The sequence below is a fragment of the Ooceraea biroi genome, chromosome 1 (genome assembly GCF_003672135.1).
Source record: "Ooceraea biroi isolate clonal line C1 chromosome 1, Obir_v5.4, whole genome shotgun sequence".
Taxonomy (NCBI): Eukaryota; Metazoa; Arthropoda; class Insecta; order Hymenoptera; family Formicidae; genus Ooceraea; species Ooceraea biroi.
In genome coordinates this window covers 14,796,963-14,816,261 of record NC_039506.1, presented here as the reverse complement: position 1 = coordinate 14,816,261, position 19,299 = coordinate 14,796,963, and the positions used below count along the sequence as shown (strand labels likewise).

The 19,299-nt window shown below is 45.8% G+C and overlaps 1 protein-coding gene across 4 annotated transcripts in view; it reads right to left on the bottom strand.

Annotated features, from left to right (window-relative positions):
* The window catches only part of LOC105281461 (neurotrimin), a 181,716-nt gene that overhangs the window by 75,106 nt on the left and 87,311 nt on the right, over positions 1 to 19,299 (bottom strand). For 2 of the 4 annotated variants that reach the window (XM_011342708.3, XM_011342711.3), the window contains exon 1: positions 9,518 to 9,690. The exons of 1 other annotated variant lie outside the window; for it this stretch is intronic. In XM_011342708.3, coding sequence (XP_011341010.1) covers positions 9,518 to 9,596 — 79 coding nt within the window. In that variant the 5' untranslated portion in view covers positions 9,597 to 9,690. Of the gene's footprint in view, positions 1 to 9,517; positions 9,691 to 19,299 lie in introns of those variants that run through there. One more of the 4 variants, XM_011342710.3, reaches the window with a different exon arrangement.

Sequence of the window (19,299 nt, the reverse complement as noted above, 5' to 3'; positions counted from 1 at the left end):
TAAACCTGGGAACGGGTTAAATTTTCTTCCACTTCGACGGGAGGTCAGTCGGGCGCGATATAATGAAATATCGATTACGTGGTCTGCGGCATTACCAAAATCGTTTTCCTGGCACTCGCTCACGTTGGCCCGAATTATTTCGACTCGCTGCACCTAGCTACTCTTATGTCCGTGGTATCCTTTGTCGTACGTACACACATTACGCTCGTTCCTGATATATCCTGTCTTTATCGGGAATTCTTGCGTTTTATACTCGTAGCGTATGGATATAGATTGTCTGCTCGGTTCAATAAGTCGAGGATTATTTGATTATTTAAATGAGAGAACGATCTTTGCCTAGAGAATGACTTTCCTAAATTTGACATCGACTTTTCATTAGCGAATGTCAAATCAAGAAAATTTAATTCGCGTTACGCTAAAGAAAATACGCGTCGGAGATACCTCATACATATTATTGAGAAATCAATATTCGTCAATTTAAATATTTTTCTGCGAAAGCTTTTTACTGATTTATTGGATCTTGTATTTGTTGTGATCGTTAAATGAACATGAGATTGAGTGTCACGTCAAACTCGTCCAGAGAACTGTCCAGAGAAATTAGCTCAACGAAATTGGTATCGGAAATTTGTAAATTTGGAGAACCCATTTGCGTAAATAACTGTAGAAAAAGAAATACGCGAAAAGATTTCGCAAGAGGATATTCTCGATTCGACTCTCGATGTACCTCGACGTCGTTCGCGCAGAAAAGTTCACCCCAATTTTGTCGTCAAATTTGCAGATAGAAGGAAGCTCGCGCGCGGGGGAGGCTTGTGTGAATCCAGAACACTCCGCACGAGCATGCCGCTTCTCTCTTGGTCCTTTTTTTACGGACGCGGGACGAAATGCTGTGAGTTTCCGCGACGAACGAGGGAACAACGGCCGTGCGCATCTCCCAGCGGAATTCGCGCGCCATAGCGGCCACTAGCGCTCGCTCGCTTGTTCATACAGATAAATTTCCACGGTAGCGAGGAGTACGTACGTATATACGGGCACATGCAGAAACCTGCGCACATACAAACACACACGTATACCGTGGCTTCGTTTTGCGGGGCGTAATTGCCGCTACCGAAATCGATGAATATTTCAGCGCGTACACCAGCGTACCGCGCCAGTGTACGAACGCAGCCGCGTCGCACGTACTTGCATCCGCATCCCCGTTCTCCCATCCACCCATCCTTCTTCATTTCCCACACGCTCGCGTTATACACCCTCTTATCCACCTTCTCGCTTTCACTCGCGGCATTCACCCTTCTATTCTCGCCCTGGTATCACAGTATCTGTCCCGCGCGCTTCCTCCCGCGGCCACTCCTCGCGATGATTCCCCGCCGCTGGCAACGGCCGGCGAATATGTTTATTCATGCGGTTATTTATTAGTTCGGGCAATTAGCATTAATTAGCGCAATCTGGTACTGGTCCACCTCGCGGCGGCACGTCCGCAAGCCGCGAGCGGCGCGACATTGTGCGGTTGTAATGTTTTGGCGGTACACAGCGGGGTGGCCGGGCACAAGCGTAAGGGTTGCGAGCACCACTGGCGACGATCGCGTTTGCGAACTATCATGGAGCGGGTGTTTCCTCCCTGGACCCTACCGCGTACGACCAGGTAGGGATTATCTCGAACGTTTCCCGCTGATTTATCTGCCGGAGAATATGGCCGGACATTTTTGCACTCGGTTTCTCCACATTTTTTCAATATCATATTCCTGTAATTTTTAAGTTAGTCAGTAGAACGTCTGAAATTCGAATAATATTGCTGTGTGAGTGTACACACTATTAAATAATTTATGAGATAAATTAAACGGCATTATACGCACGGCATGTTGTGAAAAGCGCTTTTATACAGCGCGGAATTATTATTTATTAACGAGTTTGATATTAGGACTTTAGTGCAGCTTTGTTTGTTTGTTATCCTGCATACACGCATAAAACATGATATCAAATTATAATATAGATACTAACCCGCTGCTCCAGCTTTCGTTCATCGTCAAAGTTAAACGATCAAGTGAAACTAAGTTTTCGCTTGCGACTGTCGAGGGTAGCACGCTGTATAAGCGTAAATAAATCGCACGCAATGAATGTAATTGGCTAACACGGCGTCACAAACGGCTGATCCGATGAGGGAAGCGTCGAGAGAGGAGCAGTTAAACGAGTATTTCACAGATAATAGCCTTTCGCGTGGGGGTCACTTCATTTTATGACGGAGCGCGATCAATTTGTCGCTTCATTCTGATACCTTTTTCATTGGTCAATCTCATGTAGTTACGGTGGAAGTTGCGGCCGGAGTTTCCCCGCTTCTGACGTCACGTCACGTAAAGTTCAAAGAAAACAGAATCAAAAGTTAGCGGCTGCTGCTTTCCACCTGAAGAAGAAGAAGAAGAACGCGACGTGGTGATTCGACAATGAACTGCGGTTGGGATACGAAATAATTCGTTTCCTTTCGAAATGTTCGCTCGTGCACTGTCGCATTAATATTTGCTTTGCGGACTTGAATGAGATGCACGGAAACAAAGCAAAATGAATACTAGTCAATTAAAGGTTTATGATACTTAAAAAGAACATTCTACTATAAATTCCTGCGTGAGGCGATTCATTGAAGTGCAAATCCCTGGGTAATAATACTTCTCATATCAATCTGAAGCAATTCGCTGTAAAAACCGCAAGAGCCGGTTCCGTTCGGTTCGATGGTACGAAGAACGTGAGAAATGCAAATTGAATAAAAGTAGGATCAAGACGTTTTAATATCTGTGCTTCCGTTTTAGATTGTCTTCCGTACCACCTTTCACGACGCTTACTCGCTTTTTACCTTAATTCCGCGAACGTTTCAAGAAGGAACTCTGCTGCGGAGCGTCGTAACGTAAAATCAATTCTCGTGCGATATTAATTTAAACCGATGAAATTGAGAAAGAGTCGAGAGCGTTTATTATAAATGGCCCCCACATATCTGAGAGGATCCACATTATTAGCTACCACCGTAGCAGGGGTAATAACCACCTGAGATACGAGAATATCAAGAAGATACGAAAATCTGATTACACTCAACGTTACTATATATTCGGCGTCCGTTTCCCCGAGTGCATCGAATGTCCGAGCGTATTACTCGCGTGATAATAGAGCAGAAAGGATCGGCGCGAGGCCGGAGCATTAACATAAATCCGATAGAGATTCTAGCCGGCATTATGAGAATCCAAATTTCCAGTCTCCCATGGACGGTGTTAAGCGTGTCCTCTTTCCCCGCGCGTGGCCGTCCGTTCATTGAATGCGGCGCATAGTCGGCGTTCGCGAAAAGACAATGAACCCATACCTACCTCTCTCTCTTCGCGCCCTTGTTGGTGGCGATGAGGAAGAACGAGAGAGTTCATTAGTCGCGCGACGCGTCGACTCTCTTTGCATTAAGTATTGATAACGGAGAACTCCCGAAATAGCAAGCGGAAACGCACGCGCGCGCGCGCGCGAGGGGGTTGGAATGTCGGAGGATCCATGGCGGTCTTTGTTCGCAACTACTTCTTCGTGAGGATCTCCACCAGGATCGCGAGAAAGTTAGATGAAAGAGACGAAGAGAGACCGAGAGAGAAAGGGAGAAAGGTATCGTCTTGAGGCGCAATGACTATTTGCCCGCGGAATCCGTCTTTAGTGTCGCCCATTGGCGCACTCGCAAGGAGAGACACATCTTGGTGGTGGAGATACACCACCGGCAAAGGTACCACATCAAATGGCGCCAATCTACCCGGCCGAACCGACTTCGCGAGAGCCAATCCCCAATTATCGTCGAGTATGCCGTCGTAAAGTCGTCTCCTCGAGTCGCCCTCGTCTTCGTCGCCTCGCCGTCCTCGTAGTCGCTGTAATCGGTTGTCAAGTAGCGGTTTCTGTACGCAGTACGTTTAGTTAACGACCCGTCCCACCTACCAGATCAATGAACGCGCGCCAGAAATACCTACCGCCCTTGGAATAATTATGATGTATAATAAACGTGTCTCCTCGAAAATGATTGCGGGTGGCTCGAGTCTCCGAGAAGCTTTTGAAAAAAATGTATTAAGTGGGACTCCATTCTGCGATTTCACTCCGAGAAATACGGAAATCATTTGCAGCATAATGAAATGTTACGTAAAAAAATGGACAAAACTAAAAAGAAGCACATTTCTTCAAATAATGATATATATTACAAAAGACACGCAGAAGACATCCTATTCAAGAATTGAGAGGTGTTGAGAAGTGAGAATGTAAAAAGCATTACTGAGAAGCAATGTTGGTGCACGCGCACGGTCGTCGTTAATTGAACAATGTTTCGTTCGCGGAAATGGGATAGTTACACGCGCGGAAGACGCGGCAGCCCACATTACCTCCGAATAAGCATGATTAATTGAGCATGATTCAGCTTAACTCTTCTGTTTCCTCGCGCACGTAAAATAGGGGTTGAAGGGGGAAGAAGGAGAGAGAGCGGGAGCGTAATTTCTGATAAATGATACTTTGTCCAACGTCCAATTAGGAAACCGCGGTGGCGTTGCAGTTACGTAACGCGGCGAGGATAAATCCTGAATCCCGTGCGCGTATAGTTGTGCGCTTCGGAGCCTCGTGGGTTTTTTTAAGGCGAAGTGAAAGTCCCATGCATTTTCCCGCGATTTTCCGTCGATTTTACGGGGACGAGAACCACCGTAATCCGCCAGGCACGTCGCCAGGACGTTGTTAGGAGCGTATTAAAAATACGCACGTTTCATCAGGTGCACCGAAGTGCTCTCCACTCGAGCTTGTTTGCAGAAGCTTGCATCGGTATCGTGCACCGGCACAACTTTCCCCTCGGGTATTCAGCCCTCTGTGCCGCGCTTAATGCACAAATGTGTATATATGTATTACTCTTTCCTTGTTCCCATTGTTCTTTTTATCTCGTTTAGTAGCGGCAGCTTGCTCCGGCATCGGAAGAAAAAGAACGAACGGAAAAGGGAACTCTGGGCGCACGTATGGCTACGTAACCGGAAAGGTAATCGCTCGAACGTATCCTCCCGGTTCGAGGGGTCGAGGGGCACCGCCACCGTACGGCGGAAGACGGTTCCCCCGAGTTTTATTACCCCTGTTTTTTGTCAAGCTCCGGTGGGGGCGACCGTTTCTTTCTCTTAGCAGCGATATTTCACCGCGGCCGAGAGAGAGAGAGACGCTTGCCTCTTAAGCGTTTGAACCCATTCGGCGAGCCGGGAGCTTTTCGAGAAGGGTAACGGGGACGGGGGATAGTTACCCGCACTGCAGGAATTGCCATTTTCCGGCCTCACCCTCTCTATTTTACTCCCCTAATCCCAACGCCATAAATTAGTTCGGACGGAAGTTCCGATACGTTAGTCGCATTTGTCCACGGTACACCCGAAATAAAGAGGACCTCGTGAAATCATGCGCGCGCGCGAGCTCACTCGTGTTCTCGGTGAATGGGGGATGTGCAGGGCGAGGCACATGGGGATCGTTTTCTCGGAGCGTCGGTTCTATCTCATGGTTAAAGACGGCGGACTATACGTCTACCTCGACTACTTAAGGCTTCCCTAGTATACCTCTCTAATGAACGAATTTGACGGATCGTGTGTATCGGTGACTGCGTTACGCCGTTCGTCCCTTAAAACGAAATGCAACTGATTGCTAATTTGCCTCTTCTCGATATTATTATATTTGCGCAGGTATGCAGACAACGCGAAATTCAGCATTAGAAATTTTGCGCACGATTACGTAAGCGCGACATATTTAGCAGAGAATCCTCAAAGGAAGTCACGATATCACATTTTGATGTGAAATCATACATATATTTATATGGCGATAATTAATTATAATTATTAAATACATTATCCGTTTATTGTCCGCGATATTTCAATTTAATATTGAAACAGTCACAAATAACTCTCTCTTTGTTGCTATTAATTAACGCGGTTAGTAATTATCGGAAGAAAAAAGGTTCTTTATGTTAAAATATACATGTGCACATTAAATTGATTATCCGTATTAACGAAACAGAGGTGTTTCCCTAATAAAATTCTTTGTTGCATCCAAAACTGGATTATTATTCCGATCTTGGCTGCATTGCATCTTCATGCAATATACGATAAGCCAATGTCCGTTGAATCGATATCCCGGCAACTAGATCGCTCACCTGATTTTCATCGCTGAATGTCGTCTTGTAGCGCGTTGTATATTAATGATCGCTCCGCGCCATACAGCATGCATACAATGGCATGCAGCGAACAATGGTGTGCATCGATTCGAATGAGTCAATCACGGCCATAGTCTAATTTGGGTGTACGTAAGACCGAGGCACATTGAACGTGATTCACGACCCGCGCTATGTTATCGAAGGTAATTTTGGCAAGACGCGTGCCAAGAAAGATATTGATTTGCGACACGTTAGAGAATTCATTACCGTTCTTTCCTGACGCCCCAATTGTGGCTACAAGATGTCTGCCTCCCAATTCGTCTCAAGGATCTAACTAATTCTTTCATAAATTTCGTTTAACTTAAGTAGAAACTAATGTCGCGTTAATCATTGAACGTTTTACTGTGTACCCTTGAATCGTTCATAATTCATAGACTATGCTTGAAATAACCGTAATTGATTTACCTTATTTGGCTCCTTTAATAGCTAATAGATACAGTTTTGACTTATATTGCACGTACAAGACGTGATGAGCGAAATAATCACATGCTCTGATTTTGGCATGCATATTTTAACAAATATCCGGTTTCTTAGTCATTGGTAAGTAAATATGTATATATTTTTTAAATTATCTTTCTAAATTATAAATATATGCACATGTGATTGTAGATATAAATGTATTCCAATTAATTTCGCGCAACTTTTTGTTATATTTCAAAAGGACATATTTCAAAGATGTATGTGCAGATTATTGAACATTTCGCTGCGTCGTGAACCAACTGCTCTGGAGGTAGAAGGTCCCGACAATTTAATCGATTTTCTTGCTACTGCCTAATTCATTTGTGTGCTTTCTCAGCTGAATATACAGCTACTTGATATTGATCGGACGCAAGAAAGCGGACTAAGCACGTAATAACAATATGGGTAATGATTAGTGGATAATGGTAATCGTTAATTCTCTATCGCCCTCGGGGACATTGTGGGATCACCTACTAAAATATCAAGAATTACGTAACAAGCTAATATGTCCATTTCCGTACTTTTATATCCGTAAGCCGTGCTACGCGAATTTCGCAACGTCGCAGAATGACTTTTCAGAAAAGGCATTTCATTTATTCAGCGTGCAGCATTACGCGGAAGCACGGAAAACGCATACATGGCGAAAACGCAGCGCAGCGGGCGAAAGCCCGCGACTTAAGTGTAAATAGGAACGCCGTAAAACTAATCCGGGGATTTGTCTCGGAGATAGCGCTTTGTTATCCTTAAATTAAATGAGTGTCACGCCGTTGCCGGGGCAGTTTTTTGGCAGTCAATGCGGGAAGGACTTCCTTCCGGCGACCGAGTGGCGAGACAGGAACTCGCACGGGAAAACGGAGCGAGGTGTGAGCAAAGAGAAAAAGAACAATAACGACGGTTACAGAAAAGCGCAGGAAAGCTTCGTACACTCGCACTCGTCGTCTCGTCCGTTCGTTATTGTCGGCAGGCGAGGATCGTGCCAGGGATTGGACACGGGGAAAAAAGTTTCTCCGATGTGGCAGGTTTCTCGCCTTCACGAAAACCCCGGTGGTTTTATAGACGGGGATAAATAATGTATCAGGATATTGGGGGATAATCGCGCCGGCGAGAGGAATCGAGGTCTCGGGCCAACCGAGAGGGGGATCGGGCAAGGTAGAGGTTTAGGCGTATCCACCGCACCCTCACCGACGTGTATCCCATCGACCGTGGATCTCCTGAGTTTTCGCTGAAGTCGACGATGATCGATAAATTGCGCGGAAACCGCCGACGTTTTTTTGCGCCCTTTGTACGCCAGCATTGACTCTTATCTGGACAATTCTATCTTGATTCCATGAGAAAAGCCAAAGGAGCGAAAGCAGATACGTGTGCGAGAGAGAAATTAAATTTCTCTGCGATAATGTTATCGCGAATGCGTACGATATATCGATGCTGCGCTCCGTTTGTACGAGGCAACCAATGCACTTGATTTGATAATGCCGAAATCTACGTTGATAGCAAATTCACGTTAATAGGAGACCTAAGCACATCAGATTATCCAGAATTCGCATTCATAATACATATAATGCATAACGCAATACGCGAAGTTGTCGAGATCGGGTCGCTATTCGTTAACCAGAAATGAAATATACAATTACGATATCCAATAGTCAAGAAAATATTCAAATATCGAGGCTTTTTGAGATAGAAACATTATTGATTAGCCAAAGGAAGCAAACGTAGCATCTTTGACAGATGTAAATCATTTAACATCAAACATCGGTGCGCCGATGAATTTAACGATCGAGTGCGTCGTCAGTTGCTGATGGCCGCAAAACTTATTTGAACATACATGTTGTGTGCTCAGCTGCCGCCTCTTGGCAGAAGCAGGTTGTGCAAATAAAACGAAAGTGTCGTGTACATATCATGTACAGTTTATCGCGTATGACGCGTCGTTACTTCGCCCGTGTCACGGCACATTACGGTGCGTCATTAAATTAATGCCGAAATCCTGTAACACACGCAAGCTGCCAAAAGTTGCTGACCTCGAAATCGTGAGTCCCGATACCGTGCGACATCGTATACGCGCTCCGCGAAACGTGCCAATTTATCCTCCAACGAAATCTGGTCATGCTGAAGAAACAATCGCGGTCACCGAAACTCCATTTGTCGCGATAAAATATTGATCGCAGAAAAGAATGGACGATAAACTGAGTTTTGAAAATAATTGATCCTCTAGACGGTCATGTAATATTCGACTCTATTAACGATCGTACAACATTATTATTATTTTAGTCCGCTGTCTGTGCGGATAAAACGGACGGTGGAACAGTTTGATACAGAATGAACACGCCGACGGGAAGAGCGAAGAAAAGAGTTCATTCCCGAAGATAAAACGTAAAAGATAACTCCATAAAAGTAAGCGCGTATTAATCTCCACGGGGTGAATAAAAAGTTCCGAAGAAAACCTACCAGCCGCTTTCATTCGCGTTTTTTTGCACTGCCCTCTTTTTTATACGTTCTTTACTCTTTTACGCTCGCATTTATAATGCTCAGGATAAACTTGGGCCACGCGTTGCAGAAATGTCAAGAAATGAATTACAAGGGTACACTGTACGCAAAAACGATGCGGTAACACGCCGAGCGTGTCGGAACGCATCACGTGGCTAACGCATCATCTGGTCTTGCGATACGATCAATGTTCGACCTCCCAGCCGGAAACGAGCAGAAACGAGCTCCATCCGTGCATGTGTCACGTAACCCTGTCCACGCACGAAAACCGCCCCGAGAGCAGACAAGGCCGGGAACGAGAGTCGTCTCGTTCTCGGCGGAACTAGCTAGCGAAAACGGTGGAACTTCATCATCACTGACCTGCCACAAGGGATGGACGAGCGAGGAGCAGCTGCGCGATGACGTAAATCGCTGACACGGTAATGCGGATCAGCGACATCCATCTAGAACTTGGCGTGACGCCACGACGGGAAAAGGACGACGACTCGCGCCGGAATCTCGGTGCGGACTGGCACACGAGGGGTTTTCACCCGGCTCGCGGCGGCGACTGGAGAGTAAAAGAGAGGGTAAGAAAGAGAGCGGTAGGGAGAGAAACGGGGCGAGAACGCGAGGGGTTGAGACACGAAGGAGAGCAGAAGCGAAAGCGAGATACGGCGCGGCAGCGAGAAAAGGAGAGAGCAATAAGGAGGAAGAGAGACCGAGAGAGAGAGAGAGAGAGAGAGAGAGAGAGAGAGAGAGAGAGCATGATCCTTTCTGGTCTGCCGTGAGCTTTAGGGTCGGTTCGCATGCGCCCGTCGGGGTTCACGTGCCCTCCGCCATCACAAACCGTAAGACCCGCCTTCCTCGTACAGGGGACACGTTCTTAGGATAGCGAGAAACACACGTAGGCACCAGGAGATGCCGGTTCCTACGGCCTGCCCGACCGTCGCCTCGGAGTCCCCCCGGAATAGACGGATGATCGAACGTTAAACGAATAACGGGGTTACATTTCTCCAAGATTGTGCGAACCGTGAGCTTCACCGCATGCAGCAACCTCGGGATTCGTCGCGACGCATAAAGCGATCGCGCGCGGCTCCTCGATCGATCCGACGTACCGCTTAATTAGTACGTAGATGCGGAGATATTGTCATGCTAAGCACGTTATCGAGCGTAAATTATCTTGGCAAGAGCAGAGGTTGTCTTGTACTCGAACGTCGCGATGCATCGCTCGGTTATAACCGCCTGGCTCCGAGCATCTCTCGCGCAGCTTGGCGAAAAGGCAGCTTGAAAGTAGCGTGACGGTCATAATTTAAAGTTTATTATAATTTAAGGTTTAATTTAAAGTTGATTATTCAGTGACTATTAAGAGATCTGAAAAGTATCAAGCGAGTGTACGTAATTTGTATTTCGACATTGAGTAATTTCACGTGCGTTTGTAACGTGAACTGTATGCTTCTCCATAAATGTTCTCGTTATTATTTTGTTAGATATTATTATTTTCAGGTTTATTTAATAGCTATGCATTATCAAATCATTGCCAATCGTTGTAATAACCATGTATTATCGAATCATTGTCAACATTTTTAAACGTGTAACTCGAAGACAAAATTCGCAGTAGTAAAGGTTGCCGTGTGGTTAGACGCGGAGTTTCTTAGTCGCGATCAAGAAACCCGTAAGTCTCGTACCTTCCCGGTTGAACTTGTACAGCGTAAAATCACGTGCTCAATCGAAACGCTGCTTTTCAATCTGGCGTGGTGAGTGGAAATAGGTTGAAATCGATCGCCGGGCCTGACGGTGAAAAAGATTATCCACTTTTCCGTGTCGGATGATAAGATTTCGTGACCTGTGATTCACCGCGTCGGGGGCGACCGGTACACGTGCAGGGACTACTTTAACAGGCTGTCGATCAATCAGTAGATATCCTCGTTTATCAACTCTTTTAGACGAAGGCTAGACCTATAACGAGGTTGGATGCCACCCGCGATGGAGGCTCCTGCATGTCGATCGCGCGTACTGTTTCGCGTTTAACGAGGTCGGATGCCATCGGTTGCGGGGCATTTCCGTAACGTGACGTTCCGCGTCATGGTTCGCGATTCTTTCGGCGCCGCGGTCTCTCGCCGTCACGAGATCTCGGATCAGAAATTGCGAAACAACGCGCGCCAAGTATGCCCAACGCCGAGATTGGTTTCGAGTCACGGGTGGCGATCGTTAACGTTCGCATAACCGGCGAGCCTGGAAGTCATCGTCAAAAAGCTCGCGAACGGCTCGGGAACGAAGTGGGTGGGTACGGTTTAAGCGTTTCACGTCTCTCCGTGGCATGCGAACGAGTAGTGCAAGTCATAAACCTGGGCGCCACCCACGCGCTCGCCGAGCTCGTGCCGGTATTCGTAACGGGGGGTTGCAGTACCTACATCGCGCTATTCCGAGGGATGACTCCGAGTGCAAGTGTACCCGAAACTTTCGCGGGGGCACCCTCGTAAACCGGTAAGAGATGGCTTCAAGGTGACGGCAGGAAGCGAAACGTGTTTCTAACTCCCCTGTTCACCCCCTTCGTCGTCTTCTCAGCCGCCTCTCTTCCTCTTTTCGCTCGCGCTTCCTTCCCGTTCCGCGTCCCTGGTTCTCTTTCCCCTCGTCTCGACGACCTCACCCTTCTTTCTGTAACGCATTCTCCCCCTTTCACTTGTTGGTAAGGTAAAGCCGACAACATTTCCACTACACTTGCCCCGTCGCGCATATTCCGGCGTCGTTGCAGGTGCTTCTGTAGGTCTTTCAAGCCAAGTTTCACAATGGGGGCGCGAGAAGCTGTAGGCGTTGCTCGAATTATATATTGTAATTAAAGCCGTGTTATGACGTTGTCGAGATTATAAAAATTTTGAGATCTCTCAAAATCGTATCTTACCGATTTTGGAAACTTTTATCTATAATGAAAAATGTAATCCACAGCGCAAATAAAGATTCATAAAATTTTGCAACATGTTTTTTTCTGTCGATTTTCATTTGTAAATAAATGTATCGCAAAACCACCGCAAATGTTTTCGTGAATAAGGATAATAAGTATCTGGTCAGACATCAATTGTTTAGCGAATTGTATTTTGATTATGATCAGATCCTAAAATACTTTAGAAAACATTGTAAACAGATATGTAGGACAACTGGCATAATATATGATACCATTTGTACAATAATACAAATTGAACACCCTCAGAAAGGATTTCTGATAACAAGACGAAAAATATTCTTGACTAATTTAATCGTATTACAAGTATAAAAAATATATAAATAAAACAATTTTTAATTTAAATCAGTAATTTCTATTCTTCTCTCTCGAATTAAATAAGATTGTCTTACTGTCTTGAGACAAGAGTAACATATACAAATTTATGCTTATATATTCTTGTATGTAGAATAATTTGATATTAGCGCCACTTTATAGTAGGCGCGAAACTATGTGCTACCGTCTTTTGTCGATGTCGACGCATCATTTTCTCACAGTCGCTCGTCGGCTCGGCGCTCCTGCGTCCTTTATTCGGATAAAACGGCCAATATTTATCGAAAATCGGGAAAGTGTTTCTGTGTATTTCTGTGTTTCTGTTATTTACAATGAATAAGTGCAATACTCTACAAGAAATATTAAAAGATATGGAAATGTCTTAAATGTCTCGAATCTTATTTCTCAAGTAGGGGAGACCAGGGACAAACGTAACATTTTGCTTATTTGTGTTGATATCTTCGATTTGCTTGTTTATTTATAAACTTTTTCTATCTCATAAGATTAATGCATTCTTTACTTATTATTTGGTATGGATAAAACTTATGCACATTATACAATTACATGGAAAAATCGAATTTTATAAAAATCGAGATTTGTTACGATTGTCCCTACCCCTAGGGCTGGTTGTATTTCTTCGTTTAACGTGATATAATTTCATTATTTCATTTTAGTTGAAATTCAAGATTATTAAATTCTTTTACGAAGATTATAAATTGTTGCGTATATACAAGTATATAAGTTTTGATGTGACACTCACTTTTTTTCTGTGTACACTTTATTCATTTTATTTATTTAACACAAGTACAAGTACACTTAACACGTAAACACAAGTACAAGTACACTTAACCAAAAAAAAGATACGAACGTATTTTATACAATAAACAATCGGATCAGATCGAACGCACAAACATAGATCACGCTGCCGCACTGACCGTCCATATTTAATAAACGACAATTGAGTGTCCTAATTAGTTCCTTGCTGCTCGATAATTGTGTCATTTTTTACACGATTTTGCAAGATTCATATATAGAATCCTCTCTAGATAGTTCCACTAGAAAACTTCTGTTGCCCAAACAATTGGTTTTGGTTATCACAACTGAATTTCAACGCGTCCAAGAACAAGAATTTCGTGTCATAACTGTATAACTGTGTTATGACATCAAATATTTCGGTTGGTACAACCGAAATCTTTTAGAAGAATTTTTCTGTTCCTATAACCCAGTTCTCGTTTGGTCTCTAGGAAACAGAAAATTTCGTTTGTCACAATCGAAATTCAGCTGTATTAACGGATTTTTTTCCGTGTATAGAGAAGAATCGCGCAATGATAAGTGGACAATGTCCGAGGAAGCGTGGATACGATAATGTCGTAGATACTTTCGCCATTAAATCTGGTACACGTCCGCGGACATCGATGATATACTGGAACGTATCCAAACTTTTCGCAATCAAGATCCGTCGGTAGTCACTTTCCGAACAACGTTTCCCGGGGATGTTTGCAGAACCACGGCGGGTTTTAAAGCCGCGAGGGATGGCAACTATCTAACCACGGCATAACTCCCTCGACCTGTCTTCCCCGGGGAAGCAGGGGGGTGAGGAAAAACGGAGAAGATGGAGGAAACTGTGAGACTCTCGGAGACGGAAAAGAAAAACGCCGCGATCGTTTGTTTTTAGATTCGCGTCTATGATAAAATCAAATTGCGCGGAGAGATCGGGGGTGAGAAAGAGAGAGGCCATCGCGGAGAGCGGCCGCCGCGTTCAGGACGTCGGAGCGGCACCGGAAAATGCCCATTCCCAGTGAGGAACTGGATGCTCATTTCCTGCCGTCGGCGGGTCCGCGAACGCGAAACGGCTGATTCGATTTTCCGCTAAAAGAGCGTTAAGGGGGTGACCGGCAACTCACCCCTCGCATCGACGAAAGAAACGGATGGTGGGTACTGATGCTTGATACTCATTTATGCTCCGATTACGAGTACCAAATGCTCAAATGTGATGCAAACGCGGAGGTGGAAACGCACGCGGGCGAACGCGAGAATCCTCTTAACGATCGTTGTTTCACCTTACGCGTATGTATACATGTGCGCGGGTATCGGAATTCGCGAACTCCACCGTTCTCCATCGTGCAGCCGATACCGCGAACACGTATCCGACTATCGGGTGTTAGCCGTGTGAAAACGTGGGTGCCCGCGTACGTGACGTTGACTGCACGACCTTCCGACCGAAGGGATCCCTTTATGAAACGCGCTGCAAATTATCTCGCTTATTGTCCCTGCACTTCCGCTCGACGGGTCTTCTTTATTCGCGCCCGATCAATCACGGTTTACGGTAATCAATCGCCAGATGTCAAGCCGTCGAATTGATGGGATCAATCTAGACATCGCGATCACATGATTGGCAACCAATTAGCACGCTGGATAAATAACAAAATTTGCGTGATGTCTCGTATTTCACGCGCCGCGCACATCTTTTTTATTGCATTCTGAAGAAAATTATTTAATTGATGGAATTGAGATGTCTGCCTCGCGGATACCTCACTACAATCATCTGAATCTTCCTATTCGCGAAAAACAATACGAAATCCACGAAGAAAGCTCGAGGAAACGGCAACGTAAACGCGACGATCCGCGGCACTTTAAGGAAACACACGAGAGGAACGTGGCGAACGGTAGAACTTAGGAACTTTGTTAATAACCAGACTGTTATTTAGCTCCCTGGCATCGCACGCATCGTGCCCATCCGCGAGCCACAAGCACGGGCCTCAACGAGCGCCAGGCGATCTTGCCAGACCTTAACGGCTGTCACAAGCGCGTTACAGCGATAATATTATGCCGGTAATATAATGTGCACCATGGGAGACCCTCGTTATATTCCGACAATATCGGCGCGTCCTGTTACACGTGGCGCGATAGTTCCGCGCCGGGCGCGTCATAAAATTCGCCTGGCAGGAGGGTATCGATCTCGAATCGTCGGTGGGTCATGGGTTTTTCTTGGAGAAATGACGAAATTGAGAACATCGGGTAATTTAGCACGAGGCTACCGCTCCCCGAGCAACGAGGAAACATTCGGGCGGAGAGAGGAAAAAACGCGCGAGTTCAATTTACGTGCAATCGCCGAAACAGCGTGGCCGCGTGTTCATTTTTGATATGAAAATACTCATTTTCGGGACTTTCTGCTGTCCCGCGGGGACACCTGATACGAATCTTTTGTGTCGTGGAAATGAAATGGCCGAATCGATCGGCGATGGCCGAATGGCAGCGATTATTCAGCCGCGCGAATAGGTAAACGTAATCGGGTATTATTAATATTCGCGCGAAGAATGACGTTTTTGCTGATTTATCGGTTAATATCACGAAGGGTGGCACGGTTTCGCGAACGATTAATGCTATTAAACACTTTGCCGACTCCCAACGTAAATATACAAACTCGTAATATTTGTTCCAGCAATATCGCAATGGGTTAATTATCTAGTTAATATGTAAATTAGTACCACGTTTATGTTTTCCATGTAGATAAATTATTCGTATAGATAATAAGCAGAAATAAATGTGAAATATATGGATCGCGCATATAACTTGACGATAATATTTGCGGAATCATGTGGAACATCATTTATCGAATACAAATATTTAAATAAAACAGTGTCGAGTGATGCGCATTATACATTTTCATGCTGAATAATCCATCGTTTCATGAGTTATCGTATTTTTAAATAAGTAGCGCGATTAACTGACAATTTAGCATAACTCGTAGGATTACCATGCAACGATCGCATCCACCGTAACCGTGAAACGGCGAGCTGGATTACGTTAAAGTGTTACATATGTCAAACTCACGTGGTGTCGATTTACATGTACACATGAATAAAATTGATTACTCGAATATCGCGGCGACGTCGGCTTAAACGCGCGATCGCACCGTGATAAACACGCATTCTTTCCGGCAGAGTGCACGTAGGTGTATTGTTTAATTGGCGCGCGATCCATATTGGCGAACATGCGGATTTCAGCTGGCGTTCACTTGACCAGACCACTTCGAATGCGGTCACAGTAATTTATTCGCGATGCGAGGGCGGATGCGCACATTTATTTTGCCTTATGCAGAGCCCGTCTAATAATTGGGACTCTGCTCGAGACTGGCACCGGAAAAGCCGTCTCTTCTCTGTCGGATCAATCGGACGGTCCTGCACATCGAGTCCTTCAATTAATTCTCAGCGAGAGGTTGTGTGACCAACGATGGTACCCGGGCACCATCGCACAACCGCGTGCGTGCGCCTTTGATAAACGAGTCGCATAAGGACGACTAATTAGACGCGCACAGCGTGAGCCTCTGAGCTTTCTCTCCTCTCTCCCTCTCTCTTCAGCTCTTTTCATCTATCTCTATCTCTTTCTCTCTCTCTCTCTCACTCTCTATATTTCCGTGTATGTACAGCCCTTCGTACATCCGATCCGGCTGCGACGCGTGTAAGCGTGCGTGCGTGCGTGCGTGTCGATGCCGTGCGCGTTGTACGTACGTACGTTCGCGGTTGTTTTCGGGGATGCAGGGGGATGATCGAAGGGGACCGCCGCGCGAGACTGCGGAAAGCGCCGGGTCGTTGTCCGACCGCAACCCCTAACCACCGCGCCATTATTCAGGGCATGGGGCACTTTGACGTTCGTCCGAAGCGCGAGATAAATTGGCTCGGCTCGTCCCGCGTATAAGCGTCGGACAAACGACGCGGCACGCAAGCACCTCCGCGCGAAACGCATGGGCGGTCTCGTGCGGTCACGACCGGCACGACAGGATCGTCATCGATATGGCCGACATTCGATGAGAGGAAAATGCATGCAACCCCTTCTCTTCTCACCTCCCGAGTTTCCCGTGGTACTTTTCCCGCACGCGGTATCCCGCAGAGTTTTCCGCTTCGTCAGGCGCGCGCGTGTCCTCCGCGCGACTTCCGGACGCTTCGAACGCGCCGAGGCGCGCTATCGGCACCCTTCTGCTCGAGTTGTGCAATTTTCAACCCCCCTTTCGACGGAATCTAACGCCGACTACTCGTTATGAGCACCGATATCGACGGCACCGTCATTATTTTTAATGAGACACGTTAGTAACGCGAGAGGATGCGCCACTAGCTGGGATTAATAGTAAATTCCGTCGCGCGGCGAGATTTTTCAAGCTTTAGCTCTTCCGGTTGTCCGCGCGCGACGAAGACGCTCCGCTTTTCTTTCGTTCCTTTCAGCCTGCTTCTTCCTTCCGCTAATTCCTGCTTCCGAGTTTCTCGCTTTTATTACCTCCGGCGACTACTTCTTTATTCCCGTTGACGCAATCGGAGCTATTCTTTAGTTTTCGACTTTAAACTGCCGCGTTAGGAATTTTCTCTGATTTCTCTCTCTCTCTCAGTTCGTTCGCATTTCGCAGATCGCTTGTGCCTTTAATTATTATGTTATTCCTCCCCTTTCGTTCCCCTATAATTTCCCTTTCACTCCACTCGCCTTCGCATTCATCTGCCGCGTCCCCTTTCCATTTGCTTCGTCTTCTTTATTAAATATTATGTTATATATTCTCTTTCTGGTTTCACCGTTCCTGGCATTTCCTTTTTTCCTCGTCTACTCTCAAATCCGCGATACTATCATCTTCCCCGAGGAATTTCCATTTCCAACGTACAAAGTGGCTCGAGCATAATTCAAGTATATTATATTAACGTTATCATCATAGTCGTGGAAACTTTTACATGGATAATATTATGTCTCGCTTTAATTTTCAATAGTAAAAGAGGTTATCCAAAACAGTCCTTCTACATACATCCTTGTACATACTTACCTTGGCGAGTGTTGTTTACTACCAGGAGGTTCGCGTACGCGATACCGCGAGAGCGAGGACAAAAGACGAGCCATTTTTGTTTCACCCACGAACGCGCCACACTTGTCTCGAACTCTCGACTCCAGTCGACTGGAGTCGAGAATCTCGACACGAGTATCTTGTAGCGCACCGTCCAACGTCTCGCCGATTCGTCGGAGCATTTTGATGCGTTTCATGCGCATGGAACTCGTAACGATGCCCGGCACGTAGAATTATTTGGAATCTTGCGATAATTGTGTGCGCGAATCCGCCGTCCGGTTAATTTAACCTAAGCGAATTCCACTCGTCGCCGCGCCGCTCGCCGCCAACTTCAGGGCGCTCACGCTCCGCCACGCCGCGCTGCGCTGCGCTGCCATGATGCTCAGGTAACGTTTCGCGACGCGAATGTACGAATTATTTAAACCTAATTACTGTATGAACGATTTAAGCTGTAGATTTAATCGAAGGATACGCACTTGCAACGCGCTTTACGTTTAGCTCCGGATTGCTGCGTCGCGATTGTCAATGCGTCAGTAAGTGATTGTTAAGAATATATATAGTATATCCGTTCTTTATTTTCCGATTATTTTTAAATGCACCGTTCGGCCGCTTCCGTCATCGCTCGGCCATCGCTGTACCGTTTCGGCCGATTTCGTTTCCTTTTCACGTTTGGTGGACGCAACAGTGATCAATGGAAGCGCGAAAGATGTTGCGTAAGTGCATGCATCGCGAACATAGTCGCATCGAAATTTGATCAGGTGAATTGCGTTTTTCAGGAGTGCCTTCTACAGTGCAGTGTTTGCGCAGTTTCGGAGGCCTCGGATCGAGCAGCATCGACTCGCAGGTACGTTTAGAAATGTTATTGCGTATCTATATTTGAGCGAAAATTAATGCGTCCATTGAGTGAATCAAACTTTGAAGGTTAAGATCTCGCAGAGATTATTAATATAATTTTGCATACATTTTTCTTATCTGAATCTAATCGGAATGATTTCTGTTTCAAACGCAGATTCCAATCCTAAGTTGCTGCGCAGTTTTGGTGAGTGATAAATAAAAAAAGATACTTAAGGTGGTGGG